Raw genomic sequence first — 25,329 nt, forward strand, 5'->3', positions numbered from 1 at the left:
CTAACCTTTCTGTACCTCTTTCCCTCTTCTATGAGGCCTAGTTTACTTTGATTTAGGAAGAATTCTATAATATCCAGAATCATGTCTTCTGTTTTATTTTCGAAAAGTAATGCCCAGCCAGCCTGGCCAACATAGCGGAACCCCATCTCTATTAAAAATACAAAAATTAGTTGGGCATGGTGGCACACACCTATAATCCCAGCTACTCAGGAGGCTGAGGCATGAGAATTGCTTGAACCCGGGAGGTGGAGGTTGCAGTGAGCAGAGATTGCACCACTGCACTCCAGCCTGGGCAACAGAATGAGACCCTGTCTCAAAATCATAATGCCTAGGACATTATTCAGATTGAGCTTTGATTTTATTATCTCAATAATAGCTGCCTTTTCGAGAATTATGTACTGTAATTGTCATGTTACCTCCTTCCTCAAAAGAACTTCATGGGGTAATGGATGATCTATCAATTTTACAAAAAGCACATGGAATTAACTCCAAGTAATCTGCACAAATCCTAACCGTTGTAAGTATTGGAGTCAGGACATGAAGCTAGCTGTCTCGGATTCTGAAGCCTATCCCCTTCTCTAGTATTTAAGGCCCTAGTTTCTTGACCAACAAGGCTGGTCTTATAGCAGTTTCTTGCATCCACAAAAACTTAAGCAGCCCCTCAATATTTACCAGGCTCACCCTCAGCACCTGAAAATGATGTATCTGGCCCACGTTCTTTGACGCCCCACCACTCCTCACACACACTAGCCTTATAGAATGCTTCTAACAATATTGTACAAAAATGAGTAAACTCATTTAAGTTTATAAGAATTCTGGAAAGACCCCCAAACAGGAAAGGGCTATATTCCGGTTTACTTCTTTCAACAACGTTTCCTAGTCTCTACTTGGGATTTTTCCCTAAAACCTCTCTAATATGGGTTTATTTCTTTGAAATCATGTTGTTGAAAGAATTTTAAATAAAAATCTTTCCTCTGAGATGGATGATGATAAGGAAATTCATCCCCATGTTCCCACTTAAGGAAAGGCGGGGGGATCACCCTGCATGGACAACAGTACACAAGCTATGGAAGCTCATCCTCCACTGCTGAAATGTCTAATCTGAGATTACAATGAGCTTCCTTCTCTTTTTCTCTCATTTATTCCACATGGAACATGGTAATTATCAAGCGTTTTATCATCTCCAAGCTCAAAGCCCAACACAATATAAAAGTTTCAGTGCTCTGCATGTTAAAAAGAACTATGTGTAGTTTGTAGCCCCTTCTATTCCTGAAATTGTACGGTTCATCCTCTCTGGCAGACACAATAAACAAACGATTTTGTGTTCCACGTACACAACCTCAAAGAAAGGGGGAGGGCCAGCGCGCATGCTCAGTACTCAAGCCCGCCAGCCCATCCCACAGCCCTTTGCTACTGCGCCTGCGTGTGGGAGAAGCCTCGCCCAGTTTACGGGCGGGAAGCACCCTGGAGAACCCGGATGGAACTCGGGCCTGGCTGAGGCGGAGGTTGTTGCGGATGCTCGTCTCTGCAGGCGCACCGCAGATTCCTGCTGGGGGGTCAGACCTGAGGAATCGCCGTCTCTACTGGTTCTGACGGCCAGAGGCTGGACCCTAGGCTGAGCGGAGAGCGGAACTGGAGCCTGAAACAGGCGCCTAAAAGAAGCCCGAGCATCCCATGGGCCTGCGCCTCAGGCTCGGAGACGGGCGGGCGGAGACAGCACTGAGTCTTTTTCTTTTTTTTTTTTCCTAGCCGCTGGCGTTCCTATCTCACCCTGGAGGGTGTAAAAATCTCCGTCCTTAACAGTAACACCATCAGGTCCTATCAATTAAGAGCTGCTTGTTATTTGCATGCATTCTTATAATTAAACCTCCCAACAACCCTGTAAGGTAGGTACTGTTATCCCCTCTGGAGGAACTGAAGCTTGGAAAGGTCCCAGCCTGTAAGTGACAAAGCCACGATCCCAGGCGTTTGCCCCTGGAGCGTCTGCCCAGCCACCAAGTTCCTGCCCCCTTTCTCCTGGCTATTAATTTTAACTGCAAAATGTAATGCTTAAATGCTCTGCCTCCCCAAACACCTGCGCCTACCATGATCTTGCATACTCAGTGGCTGGATAGAAGTTGAATTGTATTTGGTTTGGAGTTTCAGGTTTACAACTGCACTTTGGTGTTTACACTGCTGGAATGAATATATATATATGTGTGTGTGTGTGTGTATATATTAGCATTCCCTAAATGTTTTGTGAGTGTTCACTTTTAACTGATTTTTCTCAATTGTAATACTTTTTCATATCTACCCTTCATAAACTTGCCAAAACATTTTACTTTGTGATATCAGATCTTTCATTAAGCATCTGAAGATAATCTCTCAAAAGAATCATTCTTAAAATGAGTGATATCTATCTATCTTAAGATAATGCTTTTTTTATTATGGAAAGTTTCCGAAATACATAAAAATCGAATGGTGTAATGATGTGTACCCATCATCCAGCTTCAAGAGTTACCAACTTAAGGCCAGTCATTTCTTTTATCTCCACCCCGCTTTGTGCATGTTTGTGAGTGTGCTGAAGTATAGTATTTCAAAGGAATCCCAGACATCTTATTTCACTTGTAAGTAATCGTGTCGAACACATGAGGACTTTTTAAAAACACAACCACAATACCATTATCATGCCTGTTTAACAGTATCTCATTATGATGATGATGCTTTTTAATGTTTACATTTTTTAGGATATTGTAATTCCTAAATACCACAAAAAGCGCAAGTACAAATTGTGAGATTCTAAAACAAGCCTCTTGGGCAGTAAGTTCATCTTTGAGGCTCTGGAAAATTCTTGCCACTTATTCTCCCTTTTTCAGGGGGATGGAGAAGAATACCATAAATTGATTTTCCTAAAACTTTTGTTCAAAACAGATAAATTTTAAATTAAAATATACTTGAGAGACATAGTCAAGGTGGATAGGAAATGGCCTCTTAACAGATCTTGTAATGATTTCTGGTTTGTTCTGTTTTGTTTTTGAGACAGTCTCACTCTCACCCAGTCTGGAGAGTGCGGTGGCGTCATCTCAGCACACTGCAACCTCTGCCTCCCAGATCAAGCGATTCTCCTGCGTCAGCCTCTCCAGTAGCTGGGATTACAGGCACCCACCACCATGCACAGCTAATTTTTGTATTTTTAGTAGACGAGTTTTCACCAAATTGGCCAGGCCAGTCTTAGATCAGGTGATCCGCCCTCCTCAGCCTCCCAAAGTGCTGGAATTATGGACATGAGCCACCATGCCCAGCCTTTTTTTTGAGACAGAGTCTGGCTGTCCTTAGGCTGGAGTGCAGTGGTGTGATCTCAGCTCACTGCAACCTCTGCCCCCTGGGTTCAAGCGATTCTCCTGCCTCAGCCTCCCGAGTAGCTGGGATTACAGGCATGCGCCACCACACCCAGCTAATTTTTGTATTTTTATTAGAGACAGAGTTTCACTATGTTGGCCAGGCTGGTCTGGAACTCCTGACCTCAAGTGATCCACCCACCTTGGCCTCCCAAAGTGCTGAGATTACAGGCATGAGCCACCACACAAGGCCCCTCTTGTAAAGATTTCTAATGTGACTAAAAACATTTTCCTCTATTCCCTCTGCCTCCCCAAATATTACATGATAAATATACATTAATAGAATACAGAAAAATAAGCATTTTATGGTAATGTCATAATTTTATTGTCATTAATTAGAAGTGGTTCTAAGCAAAAGTAGTCATGTAGTCTCATTACTTGACAAATGAAGGCTTAAGATCAGCTCTTTAAACTTCGGGTTGTCTTTTTTGATTGGCAGATATCCTCCAGTTTAACAGGCTCGTAACAACCGTGTAACAGATCAACTTATTTTATTGGAGTACACTTTACAACTAGTTCATCTTGGTAGATCCACTTGAAAGCTAATGCTTTAAGTAGATATTCTTGGCTTGTGATTTTTCTTTTAATGGCCAAAGTGGGCATTCGGATTTAAATGTATACCTGTTACTTTATTTCAGCCACATTCTCTGGCACAGAACTTCGGAAACTTTGGGGATCACTTATTTATCTTGGAGATAGAATGTTTTCTAAGGTCTATTTGAGCCTACCTGTGGATTATGCCTTTACTCATTGCTAAAGAGACAGAAAGAGAAAAGACATGGTTTTCATTTTAGGTTTCAACTTTCATAGGAGGATGTCATCAGCTCAGAAAACGTAGAAAATTTAAATATCTATTCAAGCATTGGGACCATTCACTTAGACACCTAGAATATTTGTTAGCTAAGGATTGGTTTGAAGGATATGTTTTCATTCCCCTAAATCTGACTACCTAACCAGGATGTGTTTCAGGATTGCCTGAACAACATTATTTCCCCATATTCTTTTGTTCTGCTTCTGGAGAAGATGATGTATTAGTTCTAAGGTAGTGCAGGGACATGTATAGTTTCAAAGAGTTTCCCAGTGATTGTGATGATATGGTATCTCTTGTCACAGATCACTGTTCTAGTTACTATTTATAAGAATTATCTAAAATACTTATTTAGAATATAGATTCTAGGCCCCCACTCCATAGCTAGAGAATCAGAATCTCTATGGGTAGGGCCTTCTACATCCTGTCTTTGGGTTAAACCAAACCTTAGGAATGCTGCTGTGTGTGTCTGTGTGTGTGTGTGTGTGTGTGTGTATGTGTGTGTGTTCATGACTGCCTTCACTTAGAGGTATTTAGGTGGAAAAGCATCATGAAATTCCTTATTGTACTTAAGGGTGTTCTCATATGAGAGGGATTTTGCTGAAGTCTCGGTAAGAAGAATAGTTGTGTTTCCCCTGAACAAGTTGTTTTGCTTTTCTTTTATTTTTTTTTAATTAATTAATTTTTTTTTTTTTGACAGAGACTTGCTCTGTCGCCCAGGCTGGAGTGCAGTGGCATGATCTTGGCTTGGTAGCTGGGACTACAGGCGTATGCCACCATGGCCAGCTAATTTTTTGTATTTTTAGTAGAGATGGGGTTTCACCATATTGCCCAGGCTGGTCTCAAACTCCTGAGCTCAGGCAGTCCACCCACCTCAGCCTCCTAAAGTGCTGGGATTACACGCATGAGCTACCACGCCCAGCCATTTTGCTTTTTTATGTGGAGAGTATGAATCATGGACCAATAGTGTGTTACACTTAGCAGTAAGGAAACTCTGAGCCAATTTGTAGCCTACTTTTGCATCAAGGGTGGCTTAATCAGACTTATAGACCTATTTGAAATTCTGTGCCTAAGTTGGACTCAAAACTGCTCAAGGTTCAAATAGTATTACAGACCTATTTAATCCTTAACTATTAAAAAGAACTACCACGTTCTCATAAATGGTAGCTAAATAATGTGTACACACGAACAGATAATGGAGTGATGGGTAGAGGAGAGGAAGGGCGGGGTGGGAGGGAGTAGATGAGAAATAATGAGTACAATGTATATTATTTGGGTGATGGATACCCTAAAAACCCTCACTTCGCCACTATACAATCTATGCATATAACAAAATTGTGCTTGTACCCCATAAATTTATATAATTTTTTTAACCTCCATGTCAGCATCCACCCTTCCTTATTTAGTGAATTGCTCCTTTTTTCAGTGCCTCTTAACTGAGGGTATGCATACATCTTTGGGGCTGAATGGAAGAAGGTGGTGGTAGTGAGATGCCCTTTCTAGGGATACAAAATGTGCTAGATATGTTTGTAACATACATTATTGAAAACAAGTTAAGCCATAACTGTAATTCACCAATAAAGGACTTACAGGTATGCATAACTTGTCTTAGCTCAAATCTTCCATATATAACTTGCTGGCAAATCATTTATTCCAGGGCATTAGCTGTGAGTTGCTAGCTTTAAGTTAAACTATATCCTGTCATGGACTTTGAATTGACATGCTGCAGGCTATATCTTAACATATACAAGATAGTATGTGATGGCAATATAGCATGTGATGTGGCTTTGTTTTAATTCAGTTAGCCACTGGATTTTAATGTGTGGGTTATATTTTACTCCCAAAGCAAAATTCTGTGGCATCTCTGGAATACTGCCTGAGAGTTTTTGTGTGCCATGTCGAAGAAACGCAAATGGGATGATGACTATGTTCGCTACTGGTTCACCTGTACAACGGAAGTTGATGGAACTCAGCGCCCACAGTGTGTGTTGTGTAACTCAGTATTTTCAAATGCTGACCTCAGACCATCAAAACTGTCAGACCATTTTAACAGACAGCATGGTGGTGTAGCTGGGCATGATCTCAATAGCCTGAAGCATATGCCAACACCATCTGATCAGAGTGAAACCTTGAAAGCATTTGGAGTTGCATCTCATGAGGATACTTTATTACAAGCATCATATCAATTTGCGTATTTATGTGCCAAGGAGAAGAATCCTCATACAGTAGCTGAAAAGTTAGTGAAACCTTGTGCACTGGAAATAGCACAAATAGTTTTGGGACCAGATGCACAAAAGAAGCTTCAGCAGGTACCCTTATCAGATGACGTGATCCATTCTAGAATTGATGAAATGAGCCAAGATATCTTACAGCAAGTTCTAGAAGATATCAAAGCGAGTCCTCTTAAAGTGGGTATTCAGCTTGCTGAGACAACTGACATGGATGACTGCAGTCAGCTAATGGCATTTGTGCGATATATAAAAGAAAGAGAGATCATAGAAGAATTTCTCTTCTGTGAACCATTGCAGCTATCCATGAAAGGAATAGATGTGTTCAATCTCTTCAGAGACTTCTTTCTAAAGCATAAGATAGCACTTGATGTATGTGGCTCTGTTTGTACTGATGGTGCCTCCTCTATGCTAGGAGAAAATTCCGAGTTTGTTGCCTATGTGAAAAAAGAGATACCTCATATCGTAATCACACATTGTTTATTGAATCCTCATGCACTTGTCATAAAGACATTGCCTACAAAACTGAGGGATGCTCTATTTACTGTGGTGAGGGTAATAAATTTCATCAAAGGGAGAGCTCCAAATCATCGCCTATTTCAGGCTTTCTTTGAAGAAATTGGTATAGAATATAGTGTCCTCCTTTTCCATACTGAAATGAGGTGGCTTTCCCGAGGCCAAATACTTACTCACATTTTTGAAATGTATGAAGAAATAAATCAGTTTCTTCACCACAAAAGCAGTAATTTAGTTGATGGCTTTGAAAATAAAGAGTTTAAAATTCACCTAGCATACCTTGCAGATTTATTCAAACACTTAAATGAACTCAGTGCATCTATGCAGAGGACTGGGATGAACACAGTATCGGCTAGAGAAAAGTTATCTGCTTTTGTTAGGAAGTTTCCATTTTGGCAAAAACGAATTGAGAAAAGAAATTTTACCAATTTTCCTTTTCTTGAAGAAATAATTGTTTCAGATAATGAAGGAATATTCATTGCAGCTGAAATAACACTGCATCTGCAACAATTGAGCAACTTCTTCCATGGATATTTTTCCGTTGGAGATCTTAATGAGGCAAGTAAATGGATATTGGATCCATTTCTTTTTAATATCGATTTTGTCGATGATAGTTATTTAATGAAAAATGATCTTGCTGAATTACGAGCTAGTGGCCAAATCCTAATGGAATTTGAGACAATGAAGCTTGAGGATTTCTGGTGTGCCCAATTCACAGTGTTTCCAAACCTAGCAAAGACAGCTCTAGAAATCCTTATGCCATTTGCAACTACATACCTTTGTGAGTTGGGATTTTCATCACTTTTACATTTCAAAACAAAGTCCAGAAGCTGCTTTAATCTGAGTGATGATATCCGTGTGGCTATTTCAAAAAAAGTTCCTCGTTTCTCAGACATCATTGAACAAAAGCTACAGCTACAGAAGTCACTGTAAGCTGATATACTTTTTTAATGTATAATTTTAATCCTAATATCATTGTAAAATTAAGCTGTAATTCTGTTTCTTCTCTTTCATATTTATGATATACTGAATTCTGTATCTAAAAAACTTAACAACTTTAACTTTGAGTGAGGCATGTGAAAATGTGTTTTGAGAATAAAAACACAAACAACAGAAAAGATTAAGTACTACTGCCTAGTTGCTATCATGAGATTTTTCCTAATTCTGAGTATCTGTTTAATCTGTTCATGTGGTATGTAAAAAAGATACCTAAGCACTAGAATATCCAGCTAAATGGTGCAGTAGGCTAGGAATTAAGCCAGGAGAAAAGAGAAGATATCCCAGAAGTTAAAAAGGCAAAATGACAGGTTGAGTTCACCCATCTTTGTTATGGAGAGGTTAATGAAATCAGAAGAGGATTATGAAATACAATGGGAAAATGAATGATCTGGCTTATATAAGACTTATTATTAAATATGCTCTTTGGAGTTAGTCTCACAATGTCCATTCCCCTAGCTCCTATGCTATGAATATCATATTAATAAATAGCCTAATATATTAATCACTGTCATCTTTAAATTACTTCAGAACTCCAAGTTATCAAGGCTGCTGAAAAGGAGATTCCTGAGCCTTACCCTAGAGATTCTGATTAGCAGGGTCTTTGATAAGGTCAAGGATCCTCATTCGTAACCAGCTTTCCAGACTGTTCTGATGGATTCTTGGATACTTGTGTCCTCTGTTTTCAATTTTTCCTACTCTTATTTTTCCTTTACCCTAATTTTGTCACTTATATTACATCTTATATGTATTTTTCTAAGTTCAAAATATCAGAGTATAAATCATAAAAAATTGACATGAAATCAATGGAGTAATTCAATACCATCACAAAATTCCCCATGGGAATCTAACTTAGCACACTTTTCTGGATGATAATTTGGCAAAATATTTTTTAATTTAAATACATTTTCATTTATATTTTTAAACATTAATGTTTTATCAAAGTACTGCATGCTGAAGGCTGGGAAAAAAATGATATAGAGAGTCCTATAAGGAAAAGCCACAGTCCCCTTCCTGCCCAGTTACCCATTTCTTCTGTAATTTCTTGTAGTTCTACCCACATCTCTTAAGTAGTATGTTCATACCATAAGATATAGCAGTTATATCAGCTTTAAAAGTTATATATTGACTCCCTTAGATAATAAGTAAGGATTGAATTTATAAAATATCCATCTCTTCTACTCCCCTCAATTTTTTATTATTATTACACTAATGTTAGGCTCTTTGTTGGTTATTTATAGCTCTTTGATTAAGATTTTTTCCTTTATAAATGTATCATATGGAAAGAATCAGGAATGTCCCAAAGTTTTACTTATAAGGTGGCTAATCACAGCATTTTTATAATACTGAAAAATAAAAAATAAACCTGAAGGAAAATGGAACCTGACTACCAAATTTAGATGCCACATTAGTACACAGATCAAAGTTTATATTTTATCAGTAGTTATAAATGCATGCCTTTTTTCACTTAAAAATGTAGTAACAGAATATAGGTCCTAGTTTTCCTATTACAATCTAACCTCAAAGACAGTGGGAAAAATTTCCAAAGCTAATATGGAAATCTAGATGTGTAGGCCAGCCGTGGTGGCTCACGCCTGTAATCCCAACACTTTGGGAGGCCAAGGCGGGCAGATGACTAGGTCAGGAGTTCAAAACCAGCCTGGCTAACATGGCGAAACCCCACCTCTACTAAAAATACAAAAGTTAGCCAGGCATGGTGGCATGCGCCTGTAATCCCAGCTACTCAGGAGGCTGAGACAGGAGAATTGCTTGAACCCAAGAGACAGAGGTTACAGTGAGCCGAGATCGTGCCACTGCACCCCAGCCTAGGTGACAGAGTGAGACTCCATCTCAAAAAAAAAAAAATCTAGATGTGTATATATAAAGTTTAATCTGTATGCAATTCTAAAGTTAGGAAGGAAGTAGGAATAGGGACATGGGCATGTATGAAACCTAGGATTTAACAGTATAATAGAAGGACCAGGATGAAATGACCTTTGATAGCCAGTCTTTCATTAGGTCTTAGACTAAATTAGTTATTGCTGCTCTGAAACAAAAACTCAAAGGACATTTTTAAGGAAATGGCTAACTAGGACTTTTATTCATTTCCAAATTCTACAACAATTTATTTTCTCTTGATCAAATGAAAGAGCTGCAATGTTTTCTAAAATGAAGGAATTTCAATTTTTTTTAGTTTAATAAGGTCCCACAATGGTACATATATTGGAATTTTTAGTCACGTGTTGGTTTCTTTTTTCCCAAAGAAGAGATAATTACTTTTCTTATGTTTTATTTTAGGGTCGTTGATAAATTTTGTAAAGGAATAAAAAATAACAATCTTCATGACCAGCAGATGTCACTCTCTGTGTAGGTTTGAATGAAAGCAACTTTACTCTCATTACAGATTTTGCCAAATAGCTGATTTTAAACATCTCTAGAAAAGGTACTAGTGGCTCAAATTTAAAATTCCCCATCTGAGCCTCTGTGGACTCAAAATTGGCAGGCAGAACTCTGTTGGAGCCAGTAATCACGAGACTGCAAGAAATCATTGGGAAACACAGGTGTGAAAGAAAATATTAATGACTTTCTCTGTAATAGAAGCATGAGGATTTTTGACATCCTCACTGTCTAAGTCACCAAAAGCTGCTTAAAGTTAGTAAATAATAGGTCAGCATTTTCAGGCATGAGCCGATGAAAAGCAAAACCAAATAGACTTACACTTTTTTTTTTTTTTTTTTTTTTTTGAGGCAGAGTCTTGCTCTGTCGCCCAGGCTGGAGTGCAGTGGCAGTCTCGACTCGCTGCAAGCTCCGCCTCCCGGGTTCACACCATCCTCCTGCCTCAGCCTCCTGAGTAGCTGGAACTACAGGCGCCCGCCACCACGCCCGGCTAATTTTTTTATGTTTTTAGTAGAGACAGGCCTTTACCATGTTAGCCAGGATGATCTCTATCTCCTGATCTCGTGATCCACCCACCTCAGTCTCCCAAAGTGCTGGGATTACAGGCGTGAGCCACCGCACCCAGCTGACTTGTACCTTTAAAGAGTGAACTTGATGATACTTGAATTATATCTCAATTTTTTTTTTTTTTTTTGAGATGGAGTCTCACTTTGTCACCCAGGCTGGAGTGCAGTGGTGTGATGATGATCTCAGCTCACTGCAACCTCCACTCCCGGGTTCAAGAGATTCTCCTGTCTCAGCCTCCCAAGTAGCTGGGATTACAGACGCCCGCCACCGCATCTGGCTAATTTTTATATTTTTAATAGAGATAGGGTTTCATCATGTTGACCAGGCTGGTCTCGAACTCCTGACCTCAAGTGATCCACCTGCCTTGGCCTCCCAAAATGCTGGGATTACAGGCATGAGCCACTGCACCCAGCCTCAATTTTTAAAAATAGGCTCTGAGGCCAGGTGCAGTGGCTCACATCTCTAATCCCAGCACTTTGGGAAGCTGAGGCAGGAAGGCTGTTGGGGCCAGGAGTTCAAGACTAGCCTGAGCAACATATCAAGACCCCGTCTCTACAAAAAATAAAATTAGCTGGGCATGGTAGCATGTACCTGTAGTCCCAGCTACTCAAGAGACTGAGACAGGAGGTTTCCTTGAGGCAAAAGGTTGAGGCTGAAATAGGTCATGATGGTGCCATTGCACTCCAACCTGGGTGACAGAGTGAGACCTTGTCTGAAAAAAAAGAAAAAGACTGGGCACAGTGGCTCACAGCTGTAATCTTGGCACTTTGGAAGGTCATGACAGGAGGATCACTTGAGCCCAGGAGCTCGAGACCAGCCTGGCCAACAAAGTGACACCCTTTCTCTGCAAAAATTAGCTCGGTGTGGTGGCATGCACTCCCCAAAAAAGTAATTCTTTTTATTGCCTAATTGCCCTGGTTAGAATTTCCAAGTACAATGTGAAATAAAAGTGGTGGCTGGGAGCAGTGGTTCACATCTGTTATACCAGCGCTGTGGGAGGCCAAGGCGGGCAGAATGCTCAAGCTCAGGAGTTAGAGACCAGCCTCATCATCCTAGCTACTTGGGAGGTTGAACTGGGAGGATCACTTGAGCCCAGGAGGTGGAGGCTGCAGTGAGCTGTGATTATGCCACTGCACTCCAGCCTGGGCAATAGAGTGAGAGCCTATATCAAAAAAAAAAATCCTGGATATTTATAGTATAGTATACAGGTTTGTTTTTTGTTTTGTTTTTTTTTTAAGCACTAAATTATATCAAATACTATGAGTATGGCTTTAATATCTACCAGGCATTTAGAAACATCGAATTTGAAGCTTTCAAAGTCTACCTTAATTTGAGGGGCAGTGTAAGGTTATTGTCTGTTGTAATTTGTACTTCTAAGAATAAAGAGAGACCTCAGGTTATTTTACTTTTGTTTTACAAATTTGCTGTAAATCTTATTATAATTCAGCAATGGATTGAGTCCTGTCTCAGCTACTTACTAGCTGTATAAACTTTGTAGTTCTTGGCATATAGGAATCAAGAGATCTGACAGTCTGATCATCTTGTTTTGACCTGCTCACCATTAATTCATTCACTTCCTTCTTTTAATAATAACACCCTGATTTTTCTTGAGGAACTGTTTTTCCCCCCCCACTATCAGTCCATATTACCCCCTCCTGGCTAATTAGTTAGCTCTAGTACTTTTGCTGGAATTAATGGGAAAGATACTATACATGCTAAACTAATAGGATGTGTCTGGACTTCCAGTGGTCAGTTTTGCTACCTGTATTAGGGTTCTCAAGAAGGACAGAATGAATAGGATATATGTATGTGTGAAAGGGATTTTATTAGAACTGGCTCACATGATGCACAAGGCAAAGTCCCATGATAGGCCATCTGCAAGCTGAGGATGAGAGAAGCCAGTAGGGATTCAATCTGAAAGCCTCAAAACTAGGGAAGCCAACAATGCAGCCTTCAGTCTGTGGCTGAAGGCCCTATAGCCCCTGGCAATCCACTGGTGTAAATCCAAGAGTCCAAAGGCTGAAGAAGCTGGAGTCTGATGTCCAAGGGCGGAAGGAGCAGGAGGATGCATCCAGCATGGGAAAAAGAAGGAAACCAGGAGACCCAGCAAGCAAAAGCTATTCCGCCTTCTGCCTGCTTTGTTCTAGCAGAGAACAAATGTAAGCTGTAAATGCTTACATTAAAAAGAAAAGTCAGCTGAGCATGGTGGCTCACGCCTGTAATCCCAACATTTTGGAGGCCGAGGCAGGTGGATCACAAGGTCAGGAGTTTGGGACCAGCCTGGCCAACATGGTGAAAACCCGTCTGTACTAAAAATTAAAAAATTAACTGGCGCGTGGTGGTGGGCACCTGTAATCCCAGCTACTTGGGAGGCTGAGGCAGGAGAATCATTTGAACCCAGGAGGCGGGGGTTGCAGTGAGCCGAGATCGCACCGTTGCACTCCAGCCTAGGGTACAGGGCAAGACTCTGTCTCCAAAAAAAAAAAAAAAGTCAATAACCTAAACTTCCACCTAAAGAAACTAGAGAAATAAGAGCAAACTAAACCCAAAGCAAGCAGAAGGAAGGAAATAATAAAGATTAAAGTGGAAATAAATGAAACTGACCAACAATAGAGAAAATCATAGAAATCAACAGTTGGTCTTCTGAAAATATTAACAAAATTGACAAACCTTAAGTTAGACCTAGAAAAAACAGGAATGAAAGAGGGGACATTACTAACAACCTTACAGAATCAAAGAAGGAAATATGAACAATTGCATACCAACAAATTGGGTAACCTAGATGAAATGGAAAAATTAATAGAAAGGCACAAACTCCCAAAACTGACTCAGGAAAAACTAGAAAACCTGAATAGACCCATAACAAGTGAAAAGATTGGGTCAGTAATCCAAAACAATCCAAGGAATCAGAGAAAGGCTCAGGACCAGATGGTTTCACTGTCATCTGATGAGTTCTACCAAATATTAAAAGAACACCAATCCTTCACAAATTCTTCCAAAAAAATGAAAAGGAAGGAACACTTACCTCATTCCATGATATCAAACCGGACAAATAACATCACAAGAAAACTACAGACCAGTATTCCTTATGAATATGCTTATAAAAATCCTCCATAAAATACTACAAACTCAATCCGGCAACGTATAACAAAAATTGCATTATGACCAAGTGAGATTTATTCCAAGAATGCAAGGTTGGTTCAATGTGAAAGTCAACCAGTACGATACATCAAACTAATAGAGTAAAAGAAACCACATGATCATTTCAGCAGACATAGGAAAAAAAAAAAAAAAAAAAAAAAAAAAAAAAAAAAAACACTTAACAAATCCAATATCCTTTAATTAAAAAAAAAAAAAAAAAAACACTAGAAATAGAAGGAAACATCCTCAACTTGGTGAGCATTTATGAAAATATGAAAAAACCACAACTAACATACTTAGTCGTGAAAAAAAGCCTTCCCCATAAGGTCAGGAAAAGTCAAAACTGTCTACTCTCACACACTTGTTTGTTTTTTTTGAAACAAGGCCTCACTCTATTGCTCAGGCTAGAGTGCAGTGGCACAATCATGGCTCACTGTAGCCTCTGCCTCCCAGGCTCAAATGATCCTCCTGCCTGCCCTAGCCTCCTGAGTAGCTGTAATCACAAGCACATGCCACCATGGCAGGCTAATTTTTTGTGTTGTTTGTAGAGATGGGATTTTGCCATGTTACCCAGGCTGATCTCAAACTCCTGAGCTCAAGCATTCTGCCTGCCTAGGCCTCCCAGAGTGCTAGTATAACAGATGTGAGCCACTGCTCCCAGCCACCACTTTTATTTAACATTGTACTTGGAGGTTCTAACTAGGGCAATTAGGCAATAAAAAGAAGATTACTTTTTATTAACATTTGTTATTGGACATGGAAGCTTTAAGAGGTGTACTCAGAGCATCCACTGGTGTCCCAGACATAGTCTTTCTTGCTGCCATTGTGTAGCAGCAACCCAATTTCTCCTTGGTAATCATTATTGCTTGCCCTAGCCAGCAAAATATTCCCATTGTTTGCCTATTGGTTCAGAGACATGAGCCCAGTACTAATGGTGATGGACAGAATTCATTTGCCAGATAATGGGACCCAAAATGACAAATCTGTAATTTATTACAGCAAAAGGACATAGTATAGTATCAGCATTAAAGTACAGATATGCATCATACCCAAAGGCTGCCTCTTAAGAAGAGATCTGGAGAGGACAATTTTGAGCACTAAGTGTCAGGGCCTGTGGTAAGCAGAAAAATGGTCCTTCAAAGGTGTCTGCATACTTATCCCTGAAACCTGTGCATATGTAACTTTACATGGAAAAAAAGGACTTCACAATTGTGATTAAGTGAAATATCTCGAGATAGGAAGATTGTCCTGGATTATCCAGTGGGCCCATTGTAGTCACAAGGGTCCCTTTCATAAGGAGGCAGGAGAGTCAAAGAAGGAGATGTGAGGATAAACGCAAAGGTCAGGGAGTCAGAGTTTTGAAAATGCTACTCTGCCAGCTTTGAAGATGGAAGAAGGGGCCACCAGCCAAGGAATACAGGCAGCCTCTAGAATTTGGAAAAGGTAACAACAGATCCTCCACTTGAATTTCCAGAAGGAATCAGCCTATTGACTGACAACTTTATCTTAGTTCATAAGACTGATTTTGGACTTCTGACCTATAGAATGTAGGATAATAAATTTATGTCGTTTTGAGCTACTGATTTTGTGGAAAGTGTTAGAGCAGCAATAGGAAACTAATAGAGGGCAGTAGGGACACACTCTTGGATCTGACCAACAGTATGAGCATGGAACACCTCAGAACCAGAGGGCTCAAAATGGAGCCTCAGCTGGGGTTTCTTACACACTGCTGTTCGCACAATCATATTTCTGGTACATAACCAGCCCCAGCAACCAAGTTTTTGTGTCCTTTGGAGGAAGGAGAACGGGGAGGGGCAGAGGTCTCTAGGTGTAAATCATTCATCTCACTATTACAATAAACAATGTTGACAAACTGATACAAACTACCCTGAAACTCTTCATACATAAGGTTACAAAACAACATTATTAATCAGGATATATTATGCCTTGACCAGGATTTGGTGCTATGCAAACAGCTGAGGCCAATTTCAGGCCCACTGGAATTCATCCTCACAGCACAACCCCAAAATGAGCAGTGACAGTCTCAACTTACAATTCAGTAGAACCACTGTTATGTCCCCTGGTGGAAGCATTCCTCTCTTGGGAAACAAGACTTCCAAAATAACAGAGTTCACAGATGCAGCAATGGGAAGCACAAATTCTGTGAGTGGATTATTAGGTGCAATAGTGAAATGAGCCACTCTCATGTTCACTTCTTGATTTCTGAGCTCATATTTTGACCTTGGAAGTTAGGGTTACCTATCTTTGGTTATCAATTCAAAGCACATACTGCATCCTGTGAAATAGAACCTAATCCTTTTAGGTTATTTTCTCTCAGTTGCAAGTAACTGAGTCTTAAGTAAATCATTCTATCATTCTAACAAAGCAGATGCTTCTGGGTGATGAAGTACATGACAAAACCAATAAATTCCGTGGGCATCAGTCTATTGCCACACTCTGTTAAGGACTGAATGTTTCCCTCCAAATTCATATGTTGAAGGCCTAACCCCCCATCAATATGACAGTATTTGGAGATGGGGCTTTTGGGAGGTCCTTAGGATTAGGTGAGGTCATGAGGGCAGGACCCTGGTCCAGTGAGATTAGTGCCCTTATAAGAAGATAAGAAGAGATGCCAAGAGATTTGTGCAAGACAGCAGCTGCCCACAAAGCCAAGAGAAGAGGCCTTAGAATGAAACCTACCTTGCCAGTACCTTGATCTTGGACTTCACACCCTCCACTGTAAAGAATACATTTATGTTGTTTAATTCACCTAGTCTGTGGCATTTTGTTGTGGCAGCCCAAGCAGACTAATACATACCCCTTTGCTAATCTTTGATAAGAAGTAATGTGGTGCATGATACCTTGACAGTTAATGAGGCTGGCAGAGATAATAAAGGCAAAGTCATATCCAGAATATATATATTTTCTAGTGACAGTAAATAGAAAGTGCCCACTGTAATCAACCTGTCACCAAGTACCTATGTTAGGTGCTCAGTGTTGGTCCCTGCTGTTGGCAGGTCAGGCACTCAGCATATCAAACTTGGTGAGGGGAAGTCCATGTCATTGAGCCTAAATGTAAGTTTCCATCCTTGCCAGCATGGCCTCTCTTGTACTTGGACCCATTGGGCAGTCATTGGGAAGGCTGGGAGAAGAGGCCATCTGATACCCACAGAGTATGTCATCTTTTTTTTTCTTTTTTTAAGTTGATATTTGAGAGTTATACATATTTGGGGTGTACATGTGATAGTTTTATACATGTATACAATGTGTAATGATCAAATCGATATTGTAATATTCATCACCTCAAACATTTTTCTTTGTGTTGGGAACATTACAATTTTTCTAGCTATTTTGAAGTATACAATAAATTACTGTTAACTATAGTCTCCCTACTGTATTATTGAATACTATAACGTATTCCTTCTTTTTTTTTTTTTTTTTTTTTTTTGCGGAGGTGGACATAGTTTTGCTCTTGTTGTATAAGCTGGAGTGTGATGGCGAGATCTCAGCTCACTGCAACCTCCACCTCCTGGTTCATGCCATTCTCCTGCCTCAGCCTCCCAAGTAGCTGGGATTACAGGCGCCTGCCACCACGCCTGGATAATTTTTGTACTTTTAGTAGAGACAGGGTTTCACCATGTTGGCCAGGCTGGTTGAACTCCTGACCTCAAGTGATCCACCTACCTCGGCTTCCCAAAGTGCTGGGATTACAGGTGTGAGCCACCACGCCCGGCCCCATATTCCTTCTGTATAACTGTATTTTTTTTATTAATTAACCAACTTCTCTGCATCCTCCCCCGCCCACCACCACCACCACCCTACTCTTTGCAGCCTCTGCTAACCACCATTTTACTTTCTATCTCCATGAGATCCATGTTTTTAGCTTCCACATATGACTGAGAACATGTGATATTTGTCTTTCTAGGCCTGACTTATTTCACTGAACATAATGACCTCCAGTCTCATTCATGTTGCTGCAAATGACAGGATTTCATTCTTTTTTTAAGGCCAAATAATATTCCATTGTGTATATATACCACATCTTTATCCATTCATCCATTGATGGAGACTTTGGTTGGTTCCATACGTTTGCTGTTGTGAATAGTGCTGCAGTAAACATAGGAGTGCCGATATCTCTTTGATACACTGATTTCCTTTATTCTGGATACATACTTAGCAGTGGGATTGCTGGATCATATAGTGGTTCTATTTTTAGTTTTTTTGAGGACCCTCCACATTATTCTCCATATTCACTGGACCACTTTACATCCCTACCAACAGTGTATGAGCATTCTCCTTCTCTGCACCCTCACTAGCATTTATTACTTTTTGTCTTTTTTGGCAATAGGCATTTTAACTGGGGTAGATGATATCTCATTGTGGTTTTGATTTGCATCTCCCTGATGATTAGTGATGTTGAACATTTTGTCATATACCTGTTGGCCATTCGTGTGTCTTCTTTTGAGAATTATCTATTCAGAACTTTTGCCCATTTTTAAATTGGATTATTTAGTTTCTGCTTTTGAGTTGCTTGAGTTCTTTATATATTCTGGCTATTAATCTCTTGTCAAATTGATAGTTGTAGGTATTTTCCCCCATTCTGTAGGTTGTCTTTTCACTCTGTTGTTTCCTTTACTGTGCAGAGGCTTATTCATTTAAGGTAATCCCATTTGTCTATTTTTGCTTTTGTTGCCTGTGCTTTTGAGGTCTTATTCAAAAGATTCTTCTCAGACCAATATCCTGTAGTGTTTTCTCTGTTTTTGTCTAGTAATTTCATAGTTGTTGGACTTAGGTTTAAGTCTTTAATCCATTTTTAGTTGATTTTTATATGTTGTAAAAGAGATCTCATTTCATTCTTCTACATGTGGATATCCAGTTTTCCCAGCACCACTAATTAAAGAGACCACCCTTTCCTAAGTTTATGATCTTGGTGCCTTTGTCAAAAATGAGTTGGCTATAAATGTGTAGATTTATTTCTGGGTTATTTTATCTTTTCCATTAGTCTATGTGAAAGAGTGTCATCTTGTCTTACTGTTTATTGAGAGCTTCCTCTGCGGTGGATGGATGTCTGTGTTAGTTTAGGTTCAGCAAGGCAGTCCAGAAGAACTCAAGCCAAAGTCAGCTGTCACAAGAGACACATATATCCCAGGAATAGGCGTGGCTAAGTATTCCTGCCACACTCAGACATTTGCTGGGGAGAGCTCCCAGGAAGCTTGAACCTGCACAAGTGCAGTGATGAAATTCAGAGTGCATTAATTTCAGCATCTGGGGCCCCTGGTTAGTTATGTTGCCTGTAGCTGACAGCTGCAAAGTGCATTCTCATGGGCACACAGCATCCTTTGGTAAATATTCCTCTGGAGCACAATTAGCTTTAATTCTCTGCCTGTTCTGAGAGGTCCATTCATACACGTCTCCACCACATCTTCCTGTCACTTATCTTCTCAATCTGTTTTTCCCAAGTCCCTGATCACCCATCAAACCATTAGTAACTTCCCTTGACTACTGCAGTTTAGATCCATACTTTTGGATATTGTTCAGTTCAGACATAGAGAACCAAATGTACTGCTCAAAATTTTCTCTAGGAACTTTTCCCTTCATTAGGATTTTTCCAAGACATACCCGATTGGGGTTGTAATGCTGCAATAGATTTTGCAGCAACCAGCTTGTACCAGCTTATTGGTCAGAATAAATTATAAACCAGTTCTAAGTTTCTTCCTGCTAGTCAGCTGGTCGTAAGGAACTCCCCATGTAGCCCAAATTATAGATTGAGAAAAAAGAAGGTTTGCAACACAAGTAGGTATCAAAGGAGTTAAGCCATTTACTCAGGCAACTTGCTTGTGCCTTCCAAATCGGCTTAATCTTTGTTTCTTCTGTACTTCTTTCCACTTGAGGATAGATTGCTGCTATGCTCACTCCAGTTTATGACTTGCTGAATCAAATAGCACCCAGTCCCATGGTTAGATGCCTAGTAGCAAACCAGTGACTATTTCTCAAAAGAAAAGTAGTTATCTACAGAAGAGGGTGTGGATTTTCTCTACCACCCCAGAGGTCAATGCTTCAGTTCTCCTATTGGTATTTGCCAAAGCCTCCATAAAGAATTCCTACTTGCCACATTCAAGTGTCATTGGATCTGCTGGCTGTTAAGCTCCACATGGCAGAGTAGCTAGCACTACAGCATGGACTTGCTGCAGAGCCTTTTCGGGCTCTGGTCTCCACTCCAAACTGGCAGTCTTGTGGATTACTTGGTAAATGGGTCAGAGCAACATCACTCATGTGGTATATGTTGCCTCCAGATTTTAAAGAAAGCTCATCAAGTACTGTTCCTCTGCTGTAGTGGTAGGTCATGCAAGGCACAGCAACTTCTTGTTCACCTTGAAGGGGATATTACAATATACTCCAGACTATTAGCACATCAGAAACTCTGCTAAGGTCATGAGTCCCTCTGTTTTTATGGTGTTTGTCTCCCATTCTCTGACCCACATGCATTTTGCTAAGACATCTAAAGTACTTGCTACTACCTTCTTATCAGATCAGTTACTCTGTGGAATGTCAAGATGATCAAAATCTGTGCAGACTATATTATAGGTAAGTTAATATATTCGTAAGGCAAGTCTATGAAGGTGATCTCTTGGCTCTGTCAGGTAAAGACAAACTGTTTCTGGTGTTCATTGCAAATTGGTACAGAGAAAAAACCATTTGCCGTATCACTAAGAGCTTCTTAAGACTTTGGATTCTTTTCTCTGCATTATAACAGAAAGTTCCGAGACCTCAAACTCATTATATGTAGGTCAGTGTTTAGTCCAAGTTTCTGTCATCTAAGTAAGTAAATTCTTAATATAATCTAACACCCAGAATCCCTGATAAGTACTCTCATATCAGTAAATTTGGCCTGTTATATTCCACCTTCTTTGGTGTAACACTCTTAGAATCCAATTCCAATATATATTGACCAGGTTTCTGCCTATAGAAATTAGAAAAATCTTGCAGTTATTTTGGATTATAAAATCTTTCCTTCAGAATCAGACTTTGTACTTGTTCCATTGGAATATGCTGGGTTCGACCCTAGTTATGGTCTCGTGGCAACAAGGAGTAGTTAGGCTATGTCTTAGAGAATATAGGCACCTCCTTGAAAGGCACTTGCCTCAGGTGAGGTTATTACAAGGTCTTCAAGCAAAAGATAGCTAATCTCAGACATGGAAGATTTTCAGCTTCATCCAAGTCCATGAAGATGTCCTCATTCCAAGTATTGGGGACACTTTCCAAATTCTCACTCTAACTTTCGCTGGGAAATGTAGGCTATCAAATGTATCTAAATCTCATTTAGATACTTTTAGGACTGCCATAGATGCTCTCTAGTTCTCTGACAAAGACTTGAGCTAAGATTTGAAAGAGCTGAGTATGACATTTTCTTCCTGTAAGCACTCCATGCACTCAGAAGCAGGCATCCCACCTCACAATGTTTATAGTCATCTTCATTCCAAGCAACCACGTGGGCCCCCAAGGCACCTGCTTCAGGGGGTTCTTTATTACAATAAATAATTTGAATATCAGTGCCATTCCATCCCATGGATTACCAGCATCCCATTTCATGACAAAGAGCTCAACATTTCGTTCAAGTTTAAAGACAAACCCGAACACCTCAAAAATTCCATCTTTGAGAGTCTGTTTCGTGGGACTCCTGATCCCAATTTCTGAATCATCAGGGTTCAGTCAGGATACATAAGCTATACCAGTTACTTTCACAGGGACAGTTTAACATAAAGAAGTGTTAACCAGGTATTGGAGAACTGGAGGGGCAAAAGGAATACTATCGTAAATGCAGAGAGCAGCCACCAGCCCTACAGCTGGGAGAACATGGAGAGTAATTTGGAATTATTAAAATGCAGAAGCTTTGATGGAGGGCCCCACAGAGCTGGGACTGAGAGAGCATCTGCCATCTGATACCGGCTGTCTGAAGAAGCATAATGAGACTGAGATTGTGGAAAAAAATGCAAACTTGAACCAGCTGCTCCTACGGGAAATAACTGTCATTGCCAAGGTAAGGAACTGTTGCTTAGTGACAATGACAGTAACAAGAACAAAACAGAAAGGACCAAGTTCCTTGCCACTCATCTAGACTTCCAGTCTTCTTCTAGTATTCCCTGTTTGCAGGCTGTCAGAAGGCCGGCTGGTAAAGAAGAAATGTGATTTGCAATGTCCCAGCCCTGGCATCACGTAGCTAAGTTTGGAACTGAGAGACTATAGCTTAATAACCAATAGTGTGTGTGTCTGTATATGCATGTGTACACTTGCATGTGTGTTCATGTGTGTTTTCTGAACCATTTTAAAGTGAGTTCATCATGTGTCTTTACCCCTACATACTTCAGCATGCATCTCCTAAAAATAAGGACATCCTTTTTTTTCTTTCTTTCTTTTTGAAACAGTGTTTTGCTCATTTTGCTCAGGCTGGAGTGCAATGGCACGACCTCAGCTCACCGCAACCTCTGCCTCCTGGGTTCAAGTGATTCTCATGCCTCAGCCTCCCGAGTAGCTGAGATTACAGGCATGCACCACCACGCCCAGCTAATTTTTGTATTTTTAGTAGAGATGGAGTTTCACCATGTTGGCCAGGCTGGTCTCAAACTTTTGACCTCAGTCAATCCACCCACCTCGGCCTCCCAAAGTGTTGGGATTACAGGTATAAGCCACCACGCCCAGCTGACATTATCCTTTATAAGTACAAAATCATTCTTCACACCTGAGAAAAATTAATAATTCTTTAATATTACCTAATACTCAGACCATATTCAAAGTCCCCCAATATCTTTTATTTCTGATTTTATTATCTTATATTTCTGAACCACCTTTTTATTTTTTCATGACATTGAAATTTTGAAGAATATCCCACTTACTTGATTTGATTATCTTGTATGCCATTTAACTAATTATTCTAGGTTTTCTGCAAATCAGAGGTTATGTCGAAAGGCTTTATTCAATTCAGGTTAGTATCATTTGATTCAGGTTAGTAGGTATATAATGCCAAATTGTTGCATCCTTGGTAGTGCTAAATTTACTTAATTGGTTACAGAGTAGCCACCAAATCTCTGTTTTTCCCTTTGAGCTTTTATTAGAGTGTCTTATTTTTAATATGTAATACATGCATATGGTAAATTGCAACAGTACAGTGAAAGCTGTGACTCCCATCCTATCCTGGAATCTCCCCAGAGGCAGCTATTGTTACCAGATTATGGATCTTTAAAGAGATAGTTATTAATAAACAAGTATGTGCATGGGTGCCTGGGTACATTGTGTGTGTGTGTGTGTGTATAACCTTTTTTGCTTCACAAGTAGTAGCACACTAGACACTCTTGAATACTTCAAGATTTTTAATTTACTGTCAATAAAATAAATTTACTGGATGTAAATTAAGTGGATGAGACATAGTCTTCTGAGTGTTATTTAAAGGACATCTGTAGAAGTCTTTTGAAATACAAGATTTAGAGAAATTAGTCTCCTTCTACTTCAGAACAGCTAACATATAAAATACCCCTTTTCAGCCGCTAGCAATATCTCATTTATATAGTTTAATCATGTCTCATTTCCTTAATGTGGGACTCTTACTTTTCTTCCCAGCCAAAAGGCAAAGATGGATCCTTTATTTCTTATATTCCCTCCTAAAATCATGCTGGCAAAATGTGGCAAAGTCTGTTTCTGGACTCATTCATAGGCTACTTTCCTCAGAACCTGATTCTACAAAGCAGAAGCCTCTAGAACTTAGCAGGGCATTTTCTCAAATCAAATATTAGTTCATTTCTGATCCACACACTGAGTTGAGAAACCTCATCAAGAGCTTTTTGCATCAGATTCCAAAATGAAGTCTTTCCAGCTGAGGTCCTTCGAGTTACATCTGGAAACTGATTGGAGCTTTTCTGGGTCAATTCTTGTTGAATGTAAGTGATACCTATTTTGGTCTGATTTCATCTGCACTAGGACTCTGTCTCAGAGCTTTAACTTTTTTTTTTTTTTTTTGAAACGGAATTTCGCTTTTGTTACCTAGGCTACTGGAGTGCAATCTCACCGCAACCTCTGCCTCCCGGGTTCAAGTGAATCTCCTTCATCGGTCTCCTGAGTAGCTGGAACTACAGGCATGCGCTACCACACCCAGCTAATTTTTTTGTATCTTTTTTAGTAGAGACAGGGTTTCTCCATGTTGGCCAGGCTGGTCTTGAACTCCCGACCTCAGGTGATCCACCCACCTCGGCCTCCCAAAGTGCTGGGATTACAGGCGTGAGCCACCACGCCCTGTCAGAGCTTTAACTTTCTTAAAACCTGAAACGGGGCCGGGCGTGGTGGCTCACACCTGTAATCCCAGCACTTTGGGAGGCCAAGGTGGGTGGATCACCTGAGGTCAGAAATTCGAGACCAGCCTGACCAACATGGTGAAACCCTGTCTCTACTAAAAATACAAAAATTAGCTGGGCATGATGGCACATGCCTGTAATCCCAGCTACTCAAAAGACTGAGGCAGGAGAATCGCTTGAACCTGGGAGGCGGAGGTTGCGGTGAGCCAAGATCACGCCACTGCACTCCAGCCTGGGCAACAAGAGTAAAACTCCATCTCAAAACAAAACAAAACCCTAAAGCAAGAAGAGCCTCTGAGAACTCTCTGGTTCTTCTTTTCCTTCCCATGAAAACTACTCACTTGTTGATACCCTCTGCCCAGCTAAATATAGTCTAGTAGAAAGAACTTATGGCTGGGTACAAGATTTTGGTTATCCCAACTCCGACCCTCATTCAATGTGTAACCTTGGGAAGATGACTTGCCTCTGTGCCTCACTCAGTTCCTTCAGATGTATAATGAGGGAAATACTTGTCCCGAATTTGAAAGATGGAACAAAAAGCTATTTTAAAATTTTTTAAAAGAAAGTATATCATTGTAGAGGGATTACTATTATTAACTATCCAAACTCTGGCACATCCCCAGATCCAGCTCATCCATAAGAGCAAAAGAAGAATTTCCAAAAACTACAACACAGCATAGACTTTATTTTTTATTTTCCTGTAGGGAGGGATGTTGAATAAGTAACATATTCCCATGGTTTTAAAAATCAAATCATTCCAAAAGACAAGCAGTGAATAAGCTTCCCTCTGACAACTGTTTTCCAGTTCCCACCTCCAGAGACAACTTCATGGGTTACAATTTCTTGTATATCCTTCCAAAAATAATTGTTTTTATACCCATGTGTGTTTTCCTTGCCTTTCTTTTATTGAGTATATAGTAGCAAACTATGTACATTGTTCTACTCCTTATTTTTCTCAC

General features: G+C 40.1%; 2 protein-coding genes across 2 annotated transcripts in view; one reads left to right on the forward strand and one right to left on the reverse strand.

The window, feature by feature from the left end:
- PTTG1 (PTTG1 regulator of sister chromatid separation, securin) overlaps window positions 1-25,329 on the reverse strand; it is a 241,843-nt gene that overhangs the window by 26,470 nt on the left and 190,044 nt on the right. The gene's annotated exons all lie outside the window — the stretch shown is intronic.
- FAM200C (family with sequence similarity 200 member C) lies at window positions 1,429-11,837 on the forward strand. Its single transcript, XM_050794799.1, has 2 exons — window positions 1,429-1,886; window positions 6,032-11,837. The coding sequence occupies exon 2, from the start codon at window positions 6,081-6,083 to the stop codon at window positions 7,860-7,862; it is 1,782 nt and encodes a 593-aa protein (XP_050650756.1). The 5' UTR covers window positions 1,429-1,886; window positions 6,032-6,080; the 3' UTR covers window positions 7,863-11,837.

Source organism: Macaca thibetana, chromosome 6, assembly GCF_024542745.1.
Source record: "Macaca thibetana thibetana isolate TM-01 chromosome 6, ASM2454274v1, whole genome shotgun sequence".
Taxonomy (NCBI): Eukaryota; Metazoa; Chordata; class Mammalia; order Primates; family Cercopithecidae; genus Macaca; species Macaca thibetana.